Raw genomic sequence first — 18806 nt, 5'->3', positions numbered from 1 at the left:
GCCGAGAGGCTTCCGGCCCACCCTTGGAGTCGCAGAAGGGTCAAGGGGCTTCACGAGGATGGGGACGAGCCAGGATCCCAGGGCTGGCTGGCACCCCAGGCCCCGCAGGCCCCCTTTTCCTTGCGCCCTCTCCCCAGAGGCACCTGCAGCACCCCGCAGCTCCGCTCTGCGCCCCGCCCGCTTCCCTCCCTCCACAGCCTCCCTTCCCCCGCAGGGTTATTTTGGGAACCCAGAGCCTGAGGGGACCTCGGAGGAATTTCTCCCTGGGATGGGAGGGGGAGGAGAGAACCCAGGCGTCCTGCCCGCCTCGCCCCCTCTCGGGAGCCCGGGAAGAGGAGGCGGGGCTATGGAGGCCACCAGGGGCCTGCCCTAGGGGAGGCGGACTAGATGGGAGAAGAACATTCCTAGGGCGGGGGGAGCCCGCTGCGACCGGGAGGCGTCAGCGGGAAGCCTGAGCCTGGGAACTGAGCGCTCCCTGGCCACCTCTGCAAAGGTCCCAGGGCTCCCGGCTCAGCTCGTCCACAGTCCATCCTCCCTATCCCCGCTCCTGACCCCAGCCCCGGCCCCGCACAGGCGAACTGTAAGCGCGCAAGAAGCAGGGTGTCCAGAGGGGGGCGCTCGCGCCGGGGGTGGCCGGTGCGTGTATGACACCATTAGCAACTCCGGTCACTGGCGGGGTCATACGTATCCTGGCAGGAGCAAACACTCTCCACACCCAAGTTATTCGTCGGAGGCCGGGGACCTACGTGGAGGTGCAGGCGCCCGCACTTACACGCACCGGGCCACAGGCACCGGCCTCCCATCCTCCGTCTCCCACACACAATGGCACCGACGCCCTGTACACCTGCACGAAGGAAGCCTCAGGCACACATACCCAGCTGTCTACCCCAGAATGCAAACCCGCGGACGAGGTCGCCTCCTGGACCCGCTGTTCACTTGAGCCAGGCCAGCCTCGAGTCCCGCGGCCACAGCGGCGCTGACATCCTCACACGTGTGCACACACGCAAGGCAGTGCCTCTCCACGCATGTACACTCCCACACACATGCACACACCCCCGTGGGTGCGCACGCCCATTCCGTCGCCCCCCTCCCATTTGCGGTACAGGCCCCGCCCTGCGGCCCCAGCGTCCTGACTCCCCTCACTTCCAGATTTTGGCAGAGCCTTGCCCCACGGAAAGGTACCCCAGCCCTACACAGACTCCCCCCACCATCGGCTGGAAAACGGGGGAGCTCCAGGACGGAGTTCTTAGGCGGACTTTTCCTAGGAGCCACCCAGAGCCGTCTCCGCCTGGCTCTGCCGCTTCCTCGTGTGACCTTGAGAATCACTTTGCCTCTCGGAGCCTCAATTTTCTCATCTGTCAAATGGGGGTTCGCGGGGGAGGGCTCCGCTGGGAGTGGCTGGGAAAAGCCTGGTGCGCCGAGGAGGTCCCCCGCCCTCCGGGGGTCTAGCGCGCCTCAGCTCTCGTGGCCGTTGCTCCTCTTCCCGACCCTGGCCGCAGACTCCCCACCCGCGCGCCGCCCCCAGCCCGCCTGTACCTCCCCGGTGGGGGTCCCTGGGGGCGCCCTCCTCTGCCTGGAGCCCCGCCCGAGCTTGCTCACTCACTCTTGGGACCTGCCGCAAGGAGCCTGCACCGGCCCGGTCGGCCCCACCTCCGTGCGCTCCCGCCCGCCGGCCTCGCTGCGGCTGCGGCTCCCGCCCGCTTTCCGCGCCGCGGCCCCGCTCCCCGCCGCCCCGCCCCCGCGCTGGGCCGCCCCCTCCCCTCTCCGCCCCTGCGCGGGCTCCGCACCACCGGCTGCGCCTCCCCCACCGGGGGCTCCCTCTCGCCCCGCAAGCGGCGGTCCCTGCAGCAGCTTAACCCCTCCCCTGCCGCGCCGCCCCAGAGGCCACGGCCGCGGGCGGGGGGCTGCGCCACTGGCTGCCCCAAGGGTGGGCGAGCGGAGGCCGGGCCCCGCGGGACGCGGAGGGGGGACCCAAACGAAGAGTCCCTCCCCCCCACCGGAACGCCCCAGTGCCCCCCGCCCTGCCTGGGTGTTGGGCGGAGGAAGCCGGGAGGGGCAGGAAGCGGACTGCGGTGGGGAAGGGGCGCCCCGCCCAGCCCCCAGCCCGGGTTCCTGTTTTCGAGACAAACCGTTCCCACGGGGCTAACCCGACCCGGGACCGGGCGTCTTCCTGTAGGCAGCGGGAGGCACAGGCCTGGTGGAGGTCGGGGGCGTGGGGACAGTGGGTCCTTGAGATCGTCTGGGGGAGGGGCTAGGACAAGACTGGGAACATTTTGGGGAGAGGGGCCTGTGGGGAGCGAGGAATGAATCGTGGCTACCTGGAGACGCGGCCTCGATCTGGGAATGGGGGCGGGGGGCCAGTTCACACAGGAGGAACGCGGCCCGGGAAGCCTAGCTCCCCACAGGGCCGAATGGAAAGGGAAAGACGCATGTGACGGTGGGTTTTCCGCAGCTTGGAGATTGGAGGCCTGGAGCCCGGGCCGGCAGGGAGGAACTTGGGAGGGGCAGCCGCAGGCAGTTGGGGTCCCCACTAGCCGGGCCTAGGAGGGCGGGTAACGGTTTCCGGCTATTTGGCTTCAAACACACTCACTGTGAAACCACCGACCCCAAACCACCCTTCCGAGGTGTGTCCCTCCCAGCCTCGGCGCGGGGGACCCAGGACCGCCCCTGCACTTCAGTCTTGGTAATGTAAGACCTAGAAACAGGCCCTTTCTGTTCCTCAGTTTCCCCATAATGAAGAGTGACACTGGCCTAGCCTAGGCGATCTGCGAGTGTTCCCTGCCCTAACACTCCCCCGGCTTTGCATCGAGCGTAGCCACCTGCTAAGAGACCCTTAAACGCCGCAGCAGGGCGGGGCTAAGGGCGGAGCCAAGAAGGCGCTGAGTATCCACGGCTTCCTCCTGCTCCTGGGTCCTACCCCCAACAGCGTGGATTCTCCGTGGTCCGGGAGGCCTCAGCCCGAGTCCCGGTTCCCAGCCCCGGTGGGCCCCACCCAGGCATACGCCCCGCCCCCGGCCAGCCAGGCTGGCCGCTGACCTAGTATGGACACGGCACTGGGAAGAAAGGCGTGGAGGGTGACGCCAGGAAAGGGGCTGGAAAGGCCTAGGCCCCGCCCCCACGGGTCGCCCCCTCTACTTCCCACCCCCGCCCCCTCCCTGGGACGCACCTGCGGAGTATGAAGGATAAGGGAGTGATTGCGCAGCTGCTGTTGAGCCCGCCAGGAGCTAAAAATATTTCCCAACGAAGAGAGGCTCCCAAGAAGAATCAATTTATTGGGGAGTGGGTGCAGTTGGTCAGACCCCATAAACAGGAGAGAACTGGGAGTCCGAGGAAAGAAGGGGGCGGGTGTCCTTAGTCACGCTGGACACTGGGATCTTGAGAGTGGGGAAAATGAGGGTTCCAGGAGGGGGCTTAGAGATCTAACTCCAGTACCCCACCCTCTGCAGGAGGCACTGGAGCTGGTCCAAGGGATGGTGACAGGCTCAAGGGCTGGTTTGGGGTCTGGTCTGGAGGCTCAGATGGCCTCATCCGGGGCCGGCAGGCGCTGGCGGGAAGGCTCCACACCCCAGATCTCCCGGGCATACTGGGCAATGGTGCGGTCGCTGGAGAACTTGCCAGATGTGGCTATGTTCCGGATCACCATCCGCGTCCACTCTCTTGGGTTCTGCAGGTCAAAGGGAAGCTCTGGTTCACTCTGCTGGCAGGATCTCCACCTTCTGCCTCATCCCAACCAGGGCCACCAAAGCCCTGACAACCCGTGGCCCAGGATCCCTCACCTTGTACAAGGCACTGACTTTCTCCTGGCATTTAATGTAGTCTTCATAATCTGCAAAGACTTTAAACCTGGAGGAGAAAGGATAGGCATGTGCTATCCACTTTAAGGAGCTAGGGTAAGTTCTATGAGGTCAAGGGCCAAGCCTGTCCTGTCCCAGTGGACAGCCGGTGACCTGGAGGGTCATGCTGCTTCCAAAGGTGCTTGATTCCAACTGCCATGGGACCCCTGTCCAGCTTCCCCACCATATGCCTGAGCCTCGATCTGCCCAGCAGCCCCACCTGCGTGGTTCCCGGACCGGCCAGCTCACCGGTCATGGTGCATGAGCATATTGACAATGTCCTTGAACAGGTCAGGCTGTTTGGGAGAGAAGAAGCCACTGCTCAGCTGCTCAATGATCTGCCGAAGCTCAGGAATGCGGTCGTAGTACTCCTGGGCATTGTACCTGCCAGGACAGAGCTGTGGTCAGCTCCTCTGAAAGGGGTCCTGGCTCCTCTTCCAGAGAAAAGCTAAGAAGTCCCACGCCCCAGGGTCAAAACCCAGGCCCAGCCTGCTGCTCCCTGGGGCTGCCACACCCACTCTAGAGGGCCTCCCTGCAGCAGCCCCCCTTCTCTGCTTCTCTGCTCAGCTTTTCTTTTTTTTTTTTTTTGAGATGGAGTTTTGCTCAAACTGTTGCCCAGGCTGCAGTGCAATGGCACAATCTTGGCTCACCACAACCTCTGCCTCCCAGGTTCAAGCAATTCTTCTGCCTCAGCCTCCCAAATAGCTGGGATTACAGGTGCACGCCACCATGCCCGGCTAATTTTTTGTACTTTTAGTAGAGACAGTGTTTCTCCATGTTGGTTAGGCTGGTCTGGATCTCCTGACCATCGGGTGATCCACCCGCCTCAGCCTCCCAAAGTGCTGGGATTACAGGCGTGAGCCACAGAGCTCCGCCTCTACTCAGCTTTTCATCCCTCCTTTGTGAATGAGGAAACTGAGGCCCGGAGGAGACACAAAGCTAAGTGTTAGCGCCAGGGCCCCCGAGCAAGTGCTTTTCCTCCCAGCCGCCCCTGCTGTCTCCTCACCGGTTTGTCTTCTCCTCCAGTAGCCCAAGTCCACATCTGGCCTTGCCCTCGGGCTGCAAGAGCAGCTAACAGGTACAGCCCTTCAACTGACCCTCAGCGCCCCCACCACGGCTCAAAGCCCTCCACAGGCCAGTCTCAAACCCTCACCCTTCCAACCAGAAACCAGCGCTACCCCACAAAGCCTCTAATCCCTGTCCCCTCGTGTGACGCTCAGGCGACTCTCCCTGCATGACGGTGTCAGCACCCACAGTGGCCCCCCACCTGCCCCCTCCAACACAGTCTCCATCCTGCAGCCAGAGTGTTCTTCCAGGGCCTAGTGCTCACATCTCACAGCTCCTCCTGCCCAGGGGACAGTCAGCTTTCTAGGCAAGTCTCACAGGAGAAACTCCTTTCAGTGTTTAATGCCAACTCAAGGAAGCTGTTGTGGGAGTGTAAACTGGGAGAAACTTTCTGGAAAGCAGTTTGGCAATCTGTGTCAAGAGACTTAGGAACTCATACTTTTTAACTCAGAAGGATCTCCCTTCCAATAATTATCTTAAGGAAATCATCAGATGTGGATGTAGATGTTAAAAGGTTGCTCATCACAGTAATATTCAACAACCCGGAAATCAACCTTAATGTCCAGCCATATGGAATTGATTAAATAAGTTGTGACATGCTCATAGGATGGAATCTTATACAAACATTTAAAATGTTTTTGAAAACTAATGACATGGAAAATCTCTCTCTAATGTTAAGATATCAGGATTCAAGATGGGCGCAGTGGCTCACACCTGTAGTCCCAGCACTTTGGGAGGCCGAGGCAGATGGATCGCCTGAGATCAGGAGTTCAAGACCAGCCTGGCCAACATTGTGAAACCCTGTCTCTACTAAAAATACAAAAAAGTAGCTGGGCGTGGTAGCAGGTGCCTGTAATCCCAGCTACTCAGGAGGCTGAGGCAGGAGAATCGCTTTAACCCAGGAGGCGGAGTTTACAATGAGCCGAGATCACGCCATTGCACTCCAGCCTGGGTAGCAAGAGCGAAATTCCGTCTCAAAGAAAAAAAAAAGATATCAGGATTAAAAATTGTACATACAGCTGGGCACAGTGGCTCGAGCCCACAATCCCAGCATTTGGGAGGCTGTGGTGGGTGGATCACTTGCGCTCAGGAGTTCAAGGCCAGCCTGGCCAACATGGTGAAACCCTGTAGTGTCTCTACTAAAAATACAAAAATTAGCTGAGTGTGGTGGCGCATGCTTATAATCTCAACTACTCAGGAGGCTGAGGCAGGAGAATCACTTGAACCTGGGAGGCAGAGGTTGCATTGAGCTGAGATCACGCTACTACACTCCAGCCTGGGGGACAGAACAAGGCTCTGTCTCAAAAAAAAAAAAAAAAACTGGGGCCGGGCGCGGTGGCTCACGCCTGTAATCCCAGCACTTTGGGAGGCCGAGGCAGGTGGATCACGAGGTCAAGAAATTGAGACCATCCTGGTCAACATAGTGAAAACTCCGTCTCTACTAATAATACAAAAAATTAGCTGGGCATGGTGGCGCGTGCCTGTAATCCCAGCTACTCGGGAGGCTGAGGCAGGAGAATCGTCTGAACCCAGGAGGCGGAGGTTGCAGTGAGCCGAGATCACGCCATTGCACTCCAGCCTGGGTAACGAGAGCGAAACTCCGTCTCAAAAAAAAAAAAAAAAAAAACTGGCCTGCCACAGTGGCTCACGCCTGTAATCCCAGCACTTTGGGAGGCTGAGGTGGGCGGATCACTTGAGGTCAGGAGTTCGAGACCAAACTGGCCAACATGGTGAAACTCTGTCTCTACTAAAAATACAAAAAGTAGGCATGGTGGCTCACGCCTGTAATCCCAGCACTTTGGGAAGCCGAGGCAAGTGGATCACCTGAGGTCAGGAGTTCGAGACCAGCCTGGCCAACAAGGTGAAACCCCATCTCAACTGAAAACACAAAAAATTAGCTGGGCGTGGTGGCAGGCGCCTGTAATCCCAGCTACTCAGGAGGCTAAGGCAGGAGACTCGCTTGAACCAGTGAGCCGAGATCACACCATTGCCCTCCAGCCTGAGCAACAAGAGTGAAACTCCATCTCTAAGAAAACCACAAAAAGTAGCCAGGTGTTGGTGGCACATGCCTATAATTCCAGCTGTTTGAGAGGCTGAGACAGAAGAATGACTTGGACTCAGGAGGCAGAGGTTGCAGTGAGCCAAGATTGTGCCACTGCACTCCAGCTTGGGTGACAAAGCAAGACTCCATCTCAAAAAATAAAAATAAATAAACAAATAAGTTGTACATATATTAGTCCCAGCTTTTAAGAACTGTATATATTATGTTTGTTTTTTTTCTTTTACTCTGTGCATATGCCTATCCGATTAGAGATATGTTTATACAAATAAACATATAAACACACGTAAAAAGGGGTACAGTAGCTTTAAATCTGGGTGATGAGATTATGAATGACAGTTATTTTATTCTTTTTGGTTCTGTGGTTTTTTCCAACTAATGAGCATGCATTATTATTTTTTTTTTTTGAGACATGGTCTCACTGTCACCAAGGCTGGAGTGCAGTGGCACGATCACTGCTCACTGCAGCCTCGATCTCCCAGGGTCAGGCTATCCTCCCACCTCAACCTCCGTAGTAGCTGGGATCACAGATGTGCAACAGTACGCTAAGCTAAGTTTTTAATTTTTTTTGTAGAGGTAGAGTCTCACTATGTGCCCAGGTTGGTCTCAAACTCCTGGGCTCAAGCAGTCCTCCTGCCCTGGCCTCCCAAAGTGCCAGAATTACAGGTATGAGCCACCATGCCTGGCGTTATTACTTTCATGATAAGAAAAAGATTATTTAAAAACAAATTTTTGTACAAAAAAAATAGCTGGGAGTGGTGGCGTGTGCCTGTAATCCCAGCTACGCAGGAGGCTGAAGCAGGAGAATCGCTTGAACCTGGGAGGTGGAAGTTGCAGCAGTGAGCCGAGATCGTGCCACTGCACTCCAGCTTGGGCAAGAGAGTGAGACTCCATCTCAAAATAACTAACTAAATAAATAAATAATAAAAACAAATTTTTGGCCAAGCGCAGTGGCCCATGCCTGTAATCCCAGCACTTTGGGAGGCCAAGTCAGGTGGATCACTTGAGGTTGGAGTTAAAGACCAGCCTGGCCAACATGGTGAAACCCCATCTCTACAAAAATACAAAAATTAGCTGGGCATGATGGTGCCTATAATCTGAGGCAGGAGAATCACTTGAATCTGGGAGGTGGAGGTTGCAGTGAGCCAAGATCAGGCCATTGCACTCCAGTCTGGGTGACAGAGTGAGATTCTGTCTCAAAAAAATAAAAATAACATAAAATAACAAATGAAAACAATTTTTAAAAATGTAATGCCAGGATAGCGTCTCCTCTGCAGAACTGTGTCTGACCCCAGGCCCCTTGTAACTACTGTGCTCATATTTCCCTTTTGGCCATGGCTTCCAGGGAGCAAGGATTTTTTTACTACCAATTCCCGAACAATATTATCTCTTAGGATTGATATAATATTCTCTTCCTAGCTGGGTGTGGTGGCACACGCCTGTAATCCCAGCTACTTGGGAGGCTAAGGCAGGAGAATCGTTTGAACCTGGGAGGTGGAGGTTGCAGTGAGCCGAGATTGCACCACTGTACTCCAGCCTGGGCAACAGAGTGAGATTCCGTCTCAAAAAAAAAAAAAATTCTCTTCCTTTTCCTTCAGTTCTGTGTTACTTCTTTCTTTTCCCATTTCATTAACCTTATTGGCTGTAAGCACCCTCTAAAATTTTCCAGAATCCTGCAGCCATGACCAAGACCTTGCTGGGCCTGGACCAGTCTTTGCTGGCGTGCCTCTCAAGCCCAGCACCACCCTCCAGGGTTCATCACCCGTGAACCCTGAGCTTTGGAGCCCTTGACCCCCATACCCTCTCTGGTCGAGCTTTTCCACATCTTCCACCCGCATGCCAAAGATGAAGAAGTTCTCCTCTCCCGCCTCTTCTGCCATCTCCACGTTGGCCCCATCCATGGTGCCAATGGTCAGAGCCCCGTTGACCATGAATTTCATGTTGCCAGTGCCTGAGGCCTCTGTGCCCGCAGTGGAGATCTGCTCAGAGAGGTCTGCAGCTGGGATCACTGTGTGGTGGCAGCAGGGGGACAAGTCAGCTCAGGGAAGAGCCCCACATCAGCTGGGGACTCGGATTAGGCTGGCCCCAGACATAGCTGGACTCAGAGTCCCCTGCACCCCCAGCTCCCAGTCTTCACCAGCCAAGTCTCCCTCTCACACTGCACCCCCACTGCCCTCCACCTCCTGTAGATTCTTGACCATCTAGGTCCAACCTGGATTTCCCCACCTCTGTTGCAGATTTGAAGGTAATTTCACCCTGTACTGCCTGAAATTCCACCATTAGAGGGCATCCGCATGGTTGGTTGGTTGGTTTGTTTTCAGATGGTGTTTCAGATGGGCTCTTATTGCCCGCCACGCCATTGACAGCGTGCGAACCCGTGATGCACAGGTGTGCCATGTTGATGCGCTTCACGGCGCCCTCCTCCACCTAGGCTCTTATTGCCCAGGCTGGAGTGCAGTGGTGTGATCTCAGCTCACTGTAGCCTTCACCTCCTGGGTTCCGGTGATTCTCCTGCTTCAGCCTCCTAAGTAGTTTAGATTACAGGCACCCACCACCATGCCTGGCTAATTTTTTTGTATTTTTAGTACAGATGTATTTCACCATGTTGGCCAGGCTGGTCTCAAACTCCTAACCTCAGGTGATCCACCCGCCTCGGCCTCCCAAAATGCTGGGATTACAGGCATGAACCACCTTGTCCGGCCTCCTCATGGCTTAAGCATTGGCCTCTCCAGATTCTTCTTTCAAATACAAGTATCCCAGGAAGAAAGGACTGATGCCTCTTCCTAGGACTGAACTAGTCAGAGCCTCCCTAGGATCCCTGGTGGCAGCACCCACCTTTCTCAGCCAGTGAGACCCGGTAGTTCTCCAGGAAGATGATACGGAGGCGGTCACCCACTGCCGGGTCGTGGTTCACCACATCCCCAATGGCTGTGATGAGTTTGATGATCATCTTGGCCATGTGGTACCCAGGCGCAGCCTGAGAGGACACAGTCTGGGGTCAGCTCTACCACCAGGCACCCCCACCCCCTATCCTACAACCCAGCTGGGCTGACCTCAACCTGGATATATCAAAGGACGGGAGCCCCGGACTGGAGCCTGGCTTCTCACCTTCCCTCCAATCATCACAGTCCGAGGCACAAAAAACTTATTGGGCTCTCGCTTGATGCCTGTGGAGAAATGAGAGGGATCAGGTGGGCCCGCTTTTCCCACTGGGTAGTAGCTCCTGACAGAGGCTGGGTCATGAGACAGTAGGCCTGACTTGGACAATCACGTGCTTTGTGACTGTCACTTCTCCCTTTCTGAGCCTCAGTTTGCCCATCTGTGAAATGGAGATAATTCCATGTCCCGAGAGTTGTCACAAGGCCAAAGGAGATGTTGCTTGGGCAGCATGTGCTATGCCGGCAGGAACACGGGGGAGCGCTGAGAGACAGGGCAGAGCGGCTGCCACTCACGGTTGTACAGGGTGATGACGTGGAGGCAGTTGAGGAGCTGTCGTTTATATTCATGAATCCGCTTCACCTGGATGTCGAAGAGTGAGTTGGGGTTGATGTGGACTTTGTATTCCCTCTCTAGGTAGGCCGCAAACTTCAACTTGTTTTCCTGGAGGCAGAGACAGGGAAGGGCTCACCAACAGGCCACAGCCTCAGGAAATCCTACCGTCCACACTCTATTCACTCAGGCCCGGGAGGATGGATGCCAGGAGGCTCACTGGCTACTTCTGTCCACGCCTGCACCAGGGCAGACATTGCTAATCAATGTCAGCACTATTCATGTGAGGTCAGGTGATGCCTTCCCACCACAGACTCCAGGCAGCTTCCACCAACGGCCTGGGTGGGCAGGAGAGATGAACTCCATTTGCCACGCCTGACCCAGATATCTGGCCCCTCCAGTGCTCTCCACACAGCACAGCTGTCCCACGTTGCAGCTCTCCCCACCTGCTTCACTTTGGCCACATCCCGAATGAAGGCTTCATCATCCACAAAGGAGAGCAGTTTGCGCAGCTGGTCCAGATCGGAGATGAAGTCCTCACCGATGCGCTGTGGGAACACAAGCCCATCCCCGTCCTTCCTCCTCCCAACACAGAAGGGGGCCTTTCCAGGTCAGCCAAGCCCCCTCCATCCAGCAGGCTGCTCTGGGAGCCCTCCCAGCCCCTCCTCCTCCAGCCTTCCAGCTGGGGCACAGGGCATCCATGGTTACCTTCCTCCCCTCCCGTCCTTGAGCTCCGAAGGCTGACGCCACCTGACCCCAGCAGTCCTTCCTGGCTTCCTGGCAAAGCTTTGCCTGACACCAACATGACCTTGTGCCTTCTCTGCCAGATATCTGCCCTTTCCAGGCTCACTTCAGATGTGACCCATGGATGACTCCCTCCATTAGACTGCGACCTTTGCTGGGTTCACCTCCACAGCCAGGGCCTCCCTTGGCACATAGAGCACCCTCATGCAAATAAGAGAATGGTGTCCCTCCTTCAGGCGGATGTGAGGCTTGGGGAACACAGTGCAGGAGGGATTTCAGCCCTCGGCTGGGAGCCCTGACGCAGTGAACCACCTGCACAACTATACCCAGCTGATCCCTGCAGGGACCCATGTTGACCCTACTGGCCATACAACGGCCTCTCACCTCAGCAATGACCTCTGCCAGCCCAGGGTTACACAGAACCAGCCAGCGCCGAGGGGTGATGCCATTGGTCTTATTCTGGAACTTATGAGGCTCCAACTCATAGAAGTCTTTGAAGCTGCAGGATGAGGTTGGACAAGGGTCGCCACTCACCCCTGTAGGATGAAGGCCTCTGCCCTGGGGCCCCTACCCTGTCTTGCTGAAAGGGGCCTAGGGTGGGGAATGTGGACCTGGGGAAGGTGGGGGATGCTGTATGTAAGAGGGGGTCATCTCAGGACAGGGCAGCACTGGAAGGGGCTACCGTGCTTGTAAGAATGACGCTACCTGTGAGTGCCGCCCGGGGCCAGAGACCATGAAAGGCTAGAGACCATGAGTGGTCAGGCAGGGCGGTGAGGGGCGGGGTCTTATGAGACAGAGGCGTGGAATGGGCGGGGCCTCTGTGAGACAGAGGCGTGGATTGGGTGGGGCCTAGAGAGGGGCGGGGTCTGGAGAGCAGGGCTCACATGGTCTTCTTGAGGATCTCTGAGTGGATGCGCGCCACGCCATTGACAGCGTGCGAACCCGCGATGCACAGGTGTGCCATGTTGATGCGCTTCACCGCGCCCTCCTCCACCAGCGACATGCGCCGCAGCCGGTCTATGTCCCCTGGGAATGTGGCCGCCACCCTCTGTGCCCAAAGAGCCCAGAGCTAGGACCAGGTCCAGGAACCCCAGTCTGCAGTCCCCAGTCCCACACCCCCCAGAGCTCTGCCCAGAGCCCTCACTGCCCCAGAGTCTCAGGGCCCTGGCTGGGCGCCCCTACTCCCAGGCCAGACTGGGTGTCTCCCTCGTCCCCGCACTGTCCCCCAAGCCTCCCAACTTACGTTGAGGAAGCGCTGGTTGATCTCGTAGATGATCTGGAGGTGCCGTGGCAGCAGCGTCTCCAAGAGGTGCACCGGCCAGCGCTCCAGGGCCTCGGGCAGCACCGTGTGGTTGGTGTAGGCACAGGTCCTCACTGTCACATCCCACGCCTGGCACACGGGTGGGAAGTCAGGACGCAGACCTCAGCCCAGTGGCTCTCCCCACACCCTATGCAGCCCAGCAGGCCCTCCCACCGCAGTGCCAGGTTTAGGACGGTCCCTCTGGCCTCAGGCTCCAATCTGTTCACTCCACTCATATCCTCCCATGTCCCCAAACTGGGAAGGGAACCCTGAAGCGGAGAGTGTCAAATGAGGCAGAGGGGCCCTGAAGCCCACCTTGTCCCAATCCAGCCGCTCCAGGTCCACCAGGATCCTCATCAGTTCGGGGATGGCCAGGGAGGGGTGGGTGTCATTGAGCTGGATGGCCACCTGGGATAGGCAGAGGAGTCAGTCTGAGCTCCAAACCACATACCATGCTATGGTCACTGTCCTTTGCCACTTCGGAGACCCCCAGACATCCCAGCACGGTTCTGTGATGGGCTGAGGGCAGAGGCAGGCAGGCGCTCATGGGGGTGGGAGGAATGGGGTGGGGGGGAGTGGGGCAGGAGGAGGAGGGAAGCCGAGGTTATGAGACTGTGGATTGACCTGAGCAAGTGACCCTCCCACACTCCCAGCCTCCACTCCTTTATCTATTACATGGGGCAGTTGGGCTGAGGCTGGAGGGAGAGGCCCGGCACACACTGTTTGGCGCAGAGGCGCCCTCTACGCACATAGTACCTTGTCCGGGAAGGCATCAAAGTTCGTGCGCACGGGATCGCGGCAGCCGAATTTGGAGGACTTGAAGCGACGGATGATGTCCTGGAGGGTGGCAGCCACCACGAAATACTCCTGCTTCAGCCGCAGTTCCTTCCCCTCAAAGAACTGGGGACAGCACGAGGCAGCGTGAGTCAAGGCGGCAGGGGCGTGGCCTAAAGCTGCGGTGGGTGTGGCCGGGAGGGACTCCCACTCACACCAGGACCCCTGAGCCCTAAGTCGGGATCCCTTTCTGGGACCCAGGGAATTTTCCTCCACCAAGAAGTAGTGGCAAGAGACAGGGTCAGGAAGCGGGGCACAAGAACCGAGAGTATCGTGGGTGTCGCCTTGGGACAGCTCCTCCAAAGTGCCCTTCGCTAACCCACTTCCCTCAGGACTCAGGTGTCCTTGTGCTCAAAAGGCTTAAGATGGGGGCACAGGATGCACAAGTCCACAGTATGCCCTGGGTGTGAGTAGGGCACCAGCAAGTGTCCTTCCTCAGTTCTTCCTAACCCCCCGCTCCCAGGACTCAGGCTTTCAGTGCCCCCCACCACCCAGAGACTGACGCACATTATCATTGGGGTACAGGACACGAGAGATGTTCTCCGCCAGGTTCCGGTCCAGCACAGCCTGGATGTAGCCACCGACATTGACTGAGAGACGAGAGTGGGGAGAGGGTAAGGCCTGGGCAGGGCGGGGCCGGCGGGCAGGCTGGGGCCGGCGGGCAGGCTGGGCTGTTACCAGCAGATGAACTCACAGTCCTTGAGGTTGAAGTCATTGGGAGCCTTGGCAGACCAGAGGCGCATGGTGTTGACGACATTGTTGCGATAGCCGGGCACGGGTGTATCGTAGGGCATGGCCAGTACCACCTGCAGGGGGCAATCCTGTCAGGAGCTGCCTGGTCCTGGCATCTGCCTCCCTCCCCTCAGGGCTGGCACTCAAGGCTTTGTCCCTGCACTCTGCAGACCCCAGCTCTTGTCCCAACGCTAGCATCAACTAGTTGTGTAACCATCAGCAAACCCCACAGCCTCTCTGGACCTCATCTAGAGAGAAAACACCCTCAACACCTCCCCAACACCAGTAAGCCCTGCTTGGGCAGACAGTGGTGAGGAAAATGGAAGGAGGCGGGTGACAAGCCCGGAGCCCAGGAGGGGCTTTGTTGGTGACCTCTCTGCAGCAATGGGGGGCTGGGCTGGCCAGCATGGCCTGAGCAAAAGCTAGAGGACACTGTGGACTCATGAGAGGACTGGGGAACCCAGGGCCAGGCTGAAGGGGTCACAGAGGTCAAGTCCACCCAAAGACCTCAGGCCTAGTTGACCACACGGCTAATTCTCAGTGACTAACGCTGACCCGCCTTCCATAACTAGCAAACATCAATAACTGTCTGCTATCACAGTGCTAGGGGTACATCCACTCCTCCAAGGGAGCCCTTTTAAGGGGCATTGCCTTCCCTCCCCACACTCAGTCACCTTGATTGGAGCAGAGTGGGAGCTGACACACAGAGAGGGAAAGGACTGGTCCCTGAGCACACAGCAGGCTGGCAGCACCAGAGGGAGCCAGGTCTCCTGCCTTCCAGCCACAGCCACTTGTGCCAGCTGCCACATGCACCTGGCATGGACTGCCAGCAGCCCCCACTGGGCCTAGCCTGGCTGACAGCAAATGCTCAGTTCTGAAAGCCTACTGGTTTATCTGCAGCCCCTCTGTGGGCTGATGACCTGAAGCTTCAGCAGGAAGATTGCCCGAACTGGGATTTGGTGTTTGTTTGTTTGTTTTTGAGATGGAGCCTCACTCTGTTGCCCAGGCTGGAGTGCAGTGACATGATCTCAGTTCACTGCAAACTCCGTCTCCCGGATTCAAGTGATTCTCCAGCCTCAGCCTCCTGAGTAGCTGGGAGTTTTGGTCAGGCTGGTCTCAAACTCCCAACCTCAGGTGATCCACCCACCTCAGCCTCCCAAAGTGCTGGGATTACAGGCGTGAGCCACCGCACTCGGCCAATTTTGAACTCCTGAGCTCAATTGACCTTCCCACCTTGGCCTCCCAAAGTGCTGGGATTACAGGCATGAGCCATGCCCTCAGTCTATTTTTTTTATTTTTTGTAGAGATAGGGTCTGTCTATGTTGCCCAGGTTGGTCTTGAACTCATGAACTCAAGCCATCCTCGCACCGTGGCCTCCCAAGTGCTGGGATTATGGGCATGAACCACCGTGTCCAGCTTTGGCTTGCTTTTAGGATCCCTCTAACTCGCTGTGTGACGAGTGAATTCCTCTCGAAAGGCTTGAATTTTCTCCTGCTCTGGGCTGCTGCTGTTGGGATGTATGGGGCAGACTCAAGTCGCCAAGATGGTCCTTTGATAAATCTCCTGGTGTGGAGTGGAGCCAGGTCATGTGGAGACACTGGGGGAACGGGGCAGCCTCTCTCTCCTTCCAGGCTCTGCACTTAGGCTGGGTCCCCTGTGTCCCTGTCTCTAGTCTTTCCTGGCTTCAGCTGTGTGACTTTGAGTAAGTCACTTAACCTCCCCGAGCCTCAGCATCCTCAGTTGTAAAATACATTGGGTCATGCTTCCTATATAGGCTTCCTTCTCCTCCCTCCCCTTCTCTGGGCTCCCCCGACCCCCAGCTTCATCCTCACCTGTGTGTCCACCCACTTGGCACCCTGGCTGGTGTGCTCCACATGGCCGTAGAAGTGCACAGGTAGCGTGAACTCAGGTCGGGCCTTCTCCCAGGGGTTGCCGTAGCGAAGCCAGTCATCGGCCTCCTCCATCTGAGCCCAAGGCAGGTTGGGGAGAAAGGCAGGCAGTGTCAATGCAGGCACTCACAACACAGTGCACGGTGGGGCGGGGCAGGGGCTGCGGCCCGGGGCACCCTACACCAAGTATGAGTTAGGGGCTCTGAGGTAGGCCCCTGGTCTGCTGGGCTCTCCAGGACATGAACCACCTGTTCCAGGGGCACCAGCTGGCTTTGGGTCGGGGGTTGGGAAGCGGCAAGGATACTTTCCGCAGAGCTTGGGGCTGTTTTGGACCTATGCAGAGATGATAAACAAGTGGGGGTCTTCCCCATCCCAACTAGACCCCACAAGGTTAGAGCTGAGGCTGCTCACCTGCCAGCCCCCGGAGATCTTCTGGTTAAAAATCCCAAACTCATAGCGAATACCGTAGCCATAGGCGGCCAGGCCCAGTGTCGCCATGGAGTCCAGAAAGCAGGCTAGGGGTGTGCAGGGAGGTGGGTGTCAGGGACCCAGCACGGAGGACCCCATCTGCCCATCCACCCTCACAGCCCTGCCCACTTACCTGCCAGCCGGCCCAGGCCCCCGTTGCCCAGCCCCGCATCCTCTTCAATTTCCTCCAGCTCCTCCATGTCCAGGCCCAGCTGGAGGGGTGAGGGTGGCAGTGGTCAGGGCCAAGTGTCAGCAGGGGAACCCCCAGTCCTCACAAATCGCCCCACCCCACACACACCTGGTAGGTGGCCTCGTCACAGGCATTCTCTAAGGCCAGGTTCACCATGGTGTTCTGTAGTGTCCGTCCCATGTAGAACTCCAAAGACAGGTAGTAGATCCTCTGCCCAGAGAGACGGACGGGCAGGGAATGGGATCAGGACCACACACCAACACTCAGCAGGGCCCAGCTACGCCTGGACCTCTGGCCCGCCTGCCCTGCTCTCAGGCCCCGGCTGTCCTATCCCTGTTGCCAGTTTGTTTCTCCCTGTCTCAGGCTTTGGGGCCCAACAGGTGAGGTTCTGGTTCCAGCATTCCTCTGGCTTTGGACAAGTCAGAACTTTGTCCTGATTTGGCTTCCCATCTGGGAAATGGCGTTGGCCATACCCACTTCAGGGACTGAGGTGCCGGGAGGGTGGGAACCCCTTCCCCTGCACCCAATACCCAGCAGGGAACCAGGATGTGCAGAAGCGTCTCCAAGAGCTCCCCAGGAGGGCAAGGCCAAGGCCCAGAGAAAAAGTCATTTGCGGGCCGGGCACGGTGGCTCAAGCCTGTAATCCCAGCACTTTGGGAGCCCGAGGCGGGTGGATCACGAGGTCAAGAGATCGAGACCATCCTGGTCAACATGGTGAAACCCTGTCTCTACTAAAAATACAAAAAATTAGCTGGGCATGATGGCGCGTGCCTGTAATCCCAACTACTCAGGAGGCTGAGGCAGAAGAATTGCCTGAACCCAGGAGGAGGAGGTTGCGGTGAGCCGAGATTGCGCCATTGCACTCCAGCCTGGGTAATGAGTGAAACTCTGTCTCAAAAAAAAAAAAAAAAAAAAGTCATTTGCTCAAGGTCAAACAGAGGCTAGACACTGTCATCTCCCATCCTTGCACTGCCCAGTTCCCCTTGGCCCTCAAGCCTCAGTCGCAAGGAGACCCAGAGACACCAGAAACTAGGATGCTGCCAGTGCCTGGTCTCCTGGTTTCCTGGGTCCTCTCCCGGCCCCATCTGCCTGCCCCTCCCCCACCCCCCACCGTGGGGTATCAGGTTGCTGACATTTACCAGTGACCCCACCAGACATTTGATCTCTGCCGCCCCAGCTGCCCCAGCGCCGCCTGCTGTACAGGCATACCATGCACACAGCCAACAACTGACAGGTCCTTCCACCAGGGCCCAACCCAGGCCACAGGCGCCATCCTGCCCACCAGCAGCCCCTCCAACCTTCTCCGAGTGGGCACTGACCCTTTACGGCCAGCCCACCTGCTCTGAGCTCCCTGACCCCCACCCCCACCCCTGCCCCAGGCTTCTCCCTCAGGTTGTCCCAGCACCCTTTGTGCCTGGCACCTCCGGATTCTCCAACCCCAGGAACCTAGAGTGACAAGGGGTGGCCAGTTAAATCCAGATCTCCAGCTCCCTGGCAGCGCCTCCAGCCCATTCCTCTGCCCAGTGTGTCCCTAGCAGCACCTTGGGGTCCTTCTCATAGTAGTGCTGCTGCGTGCGGATCCAGCGCCCCACGAGGTGGTCGCGCACGGTATGGGCCAGCGCAAAGTAGTAGTCTCGTGGGGTGGCCACATTGCGGTCCTTGACGAGTGTGAAATGCAGGTGCCGGTTGAAGTTCTTTTTCAGCTCAGTCACGTTCTCCACGCCGGCCAGGCCGCGCACACTGATTTGCTTTCTCTTCTCATGGTCTGACAGGGGCCGGGACATGGCTGCAGGAGGGCGGGCCGGACTGGACTGTCGGTCGGTCGTGGGGACGGTGGCCTCAGCACTGCCTCCAGACAGGGAGTGGAGCTCCCCAGCCTCAAGGGGATTTAAAGTCTGGCTCTGGGCAGCACACCCCGCCTCCCCTGCAATGGGAGGGTCTTGGCCTGGCAGCTCAGGGAGCTATTTTGAGGGCAAGGGGAGGAGAGGGGAGGGGAGGGAGAGATGAGCTCCACTTGGGCCGCCAAGACTGGCCCGGCTTGCTCACAGGCCTGTGCTGACCCACTTCCTCCAGGCCTTGCACACAGAAGGGTCTTCTGTCCCTTGTCCCTGCCTTGTGCAGCGTTGGAGACAAGATGGAGCAGACAGTGCTGGATTGGGGAGCTGTCCTCCGGGGCCGGACCAGGATGGGAGCATGTGTTGTG

General features: G+C 57.8%; 1 protein-coding gene across 1 annotated transcript; it reads right to left on the bottom strand.

The window, feature by feature from the left end:
• Positions 1-3252: 3252 nt before the first annotated feature.
• PYGM (glycogen phosphorylase, muscle associated) lies at positions 3253-18461 on the bottom strand. Its single transcript, XM_012463053.3, has 20 exons — positions 18145-18461; positions 16712-16813; positions 16547-16625; positions 16357-16460; positions 15889-16020; positions 14019-14130; positions 13832-13914; positions 13247-13390; positions 12806-12898; positions 12434-12580; positions 12075-12238; positions 11575-11689; positions 10893-10994; positions 10410-10557; positions 10066-10124; positions 9793-9934; positions 8758-8965; positions 4083-4217; positions 3777-3843; positions 3253-3664 (listed from the first exon to the last, which is right to left on the bottom strand). Exons 1-20 carry the CDS (start codon positions 18385-18387, stop codon positions 3515-3517), a joined length of 2529 nt encoding a protein of 842 aa, XP_012318476.1. The 5' UTR covers positions 18388-18461; the 3' UTR covers positions 3253-3514.
• Positions 18462-18806: the final 345 nt, after the last annotated feature.

This window comes from Aotus nancymaae, unplaced genomic scaffold, assembly GCF_030222135.1.
Source record: "Aotus nancymaae isolate 86718 unplaced genomic scaffold, 86718_ANA_hifiasm-v0.15.2.pri h1tg000059l, whole genome shotgun sequence".
NCBI classification, from domain to species: domain Eukaryota; kingdom Metazoa; phylum Chordata; class Mammalia; order Primates; family Aotidae; genus Aotus; species Aotus nancymaae.
This window is presented reverse-complemented; position numbering and strand designations above follow the sequence as displayed.

What these genes read in the sequence shown, in the direction of transcription:
- PYGM (XM_012463053.3), bottom strand. Translation starts at nt 18,387, where the DNA reads ATGTCCCGGCCCCTGTCAGACCATGAGAAGAGAAAGCAAATCAGTGTG. An exon ending in GGGCCTGGGCCGGCTGGCAG is followed by an intron (nt 16,461 to 16,546) that starts GTAAGTGGGCAG and finishes GCACACCCCTAG; the next exon opens with CCTGCTTTCTGGACTCCATG. An exon ending in CCAAGTGGGTGGACACACAG is followed by an intron (nt 14,131 to 15,888) that starts GTGAGGATGAAG and finishes TGCCCCCTGCAG; the next exon opens with GTGGTACTGGCCATGCCCTA.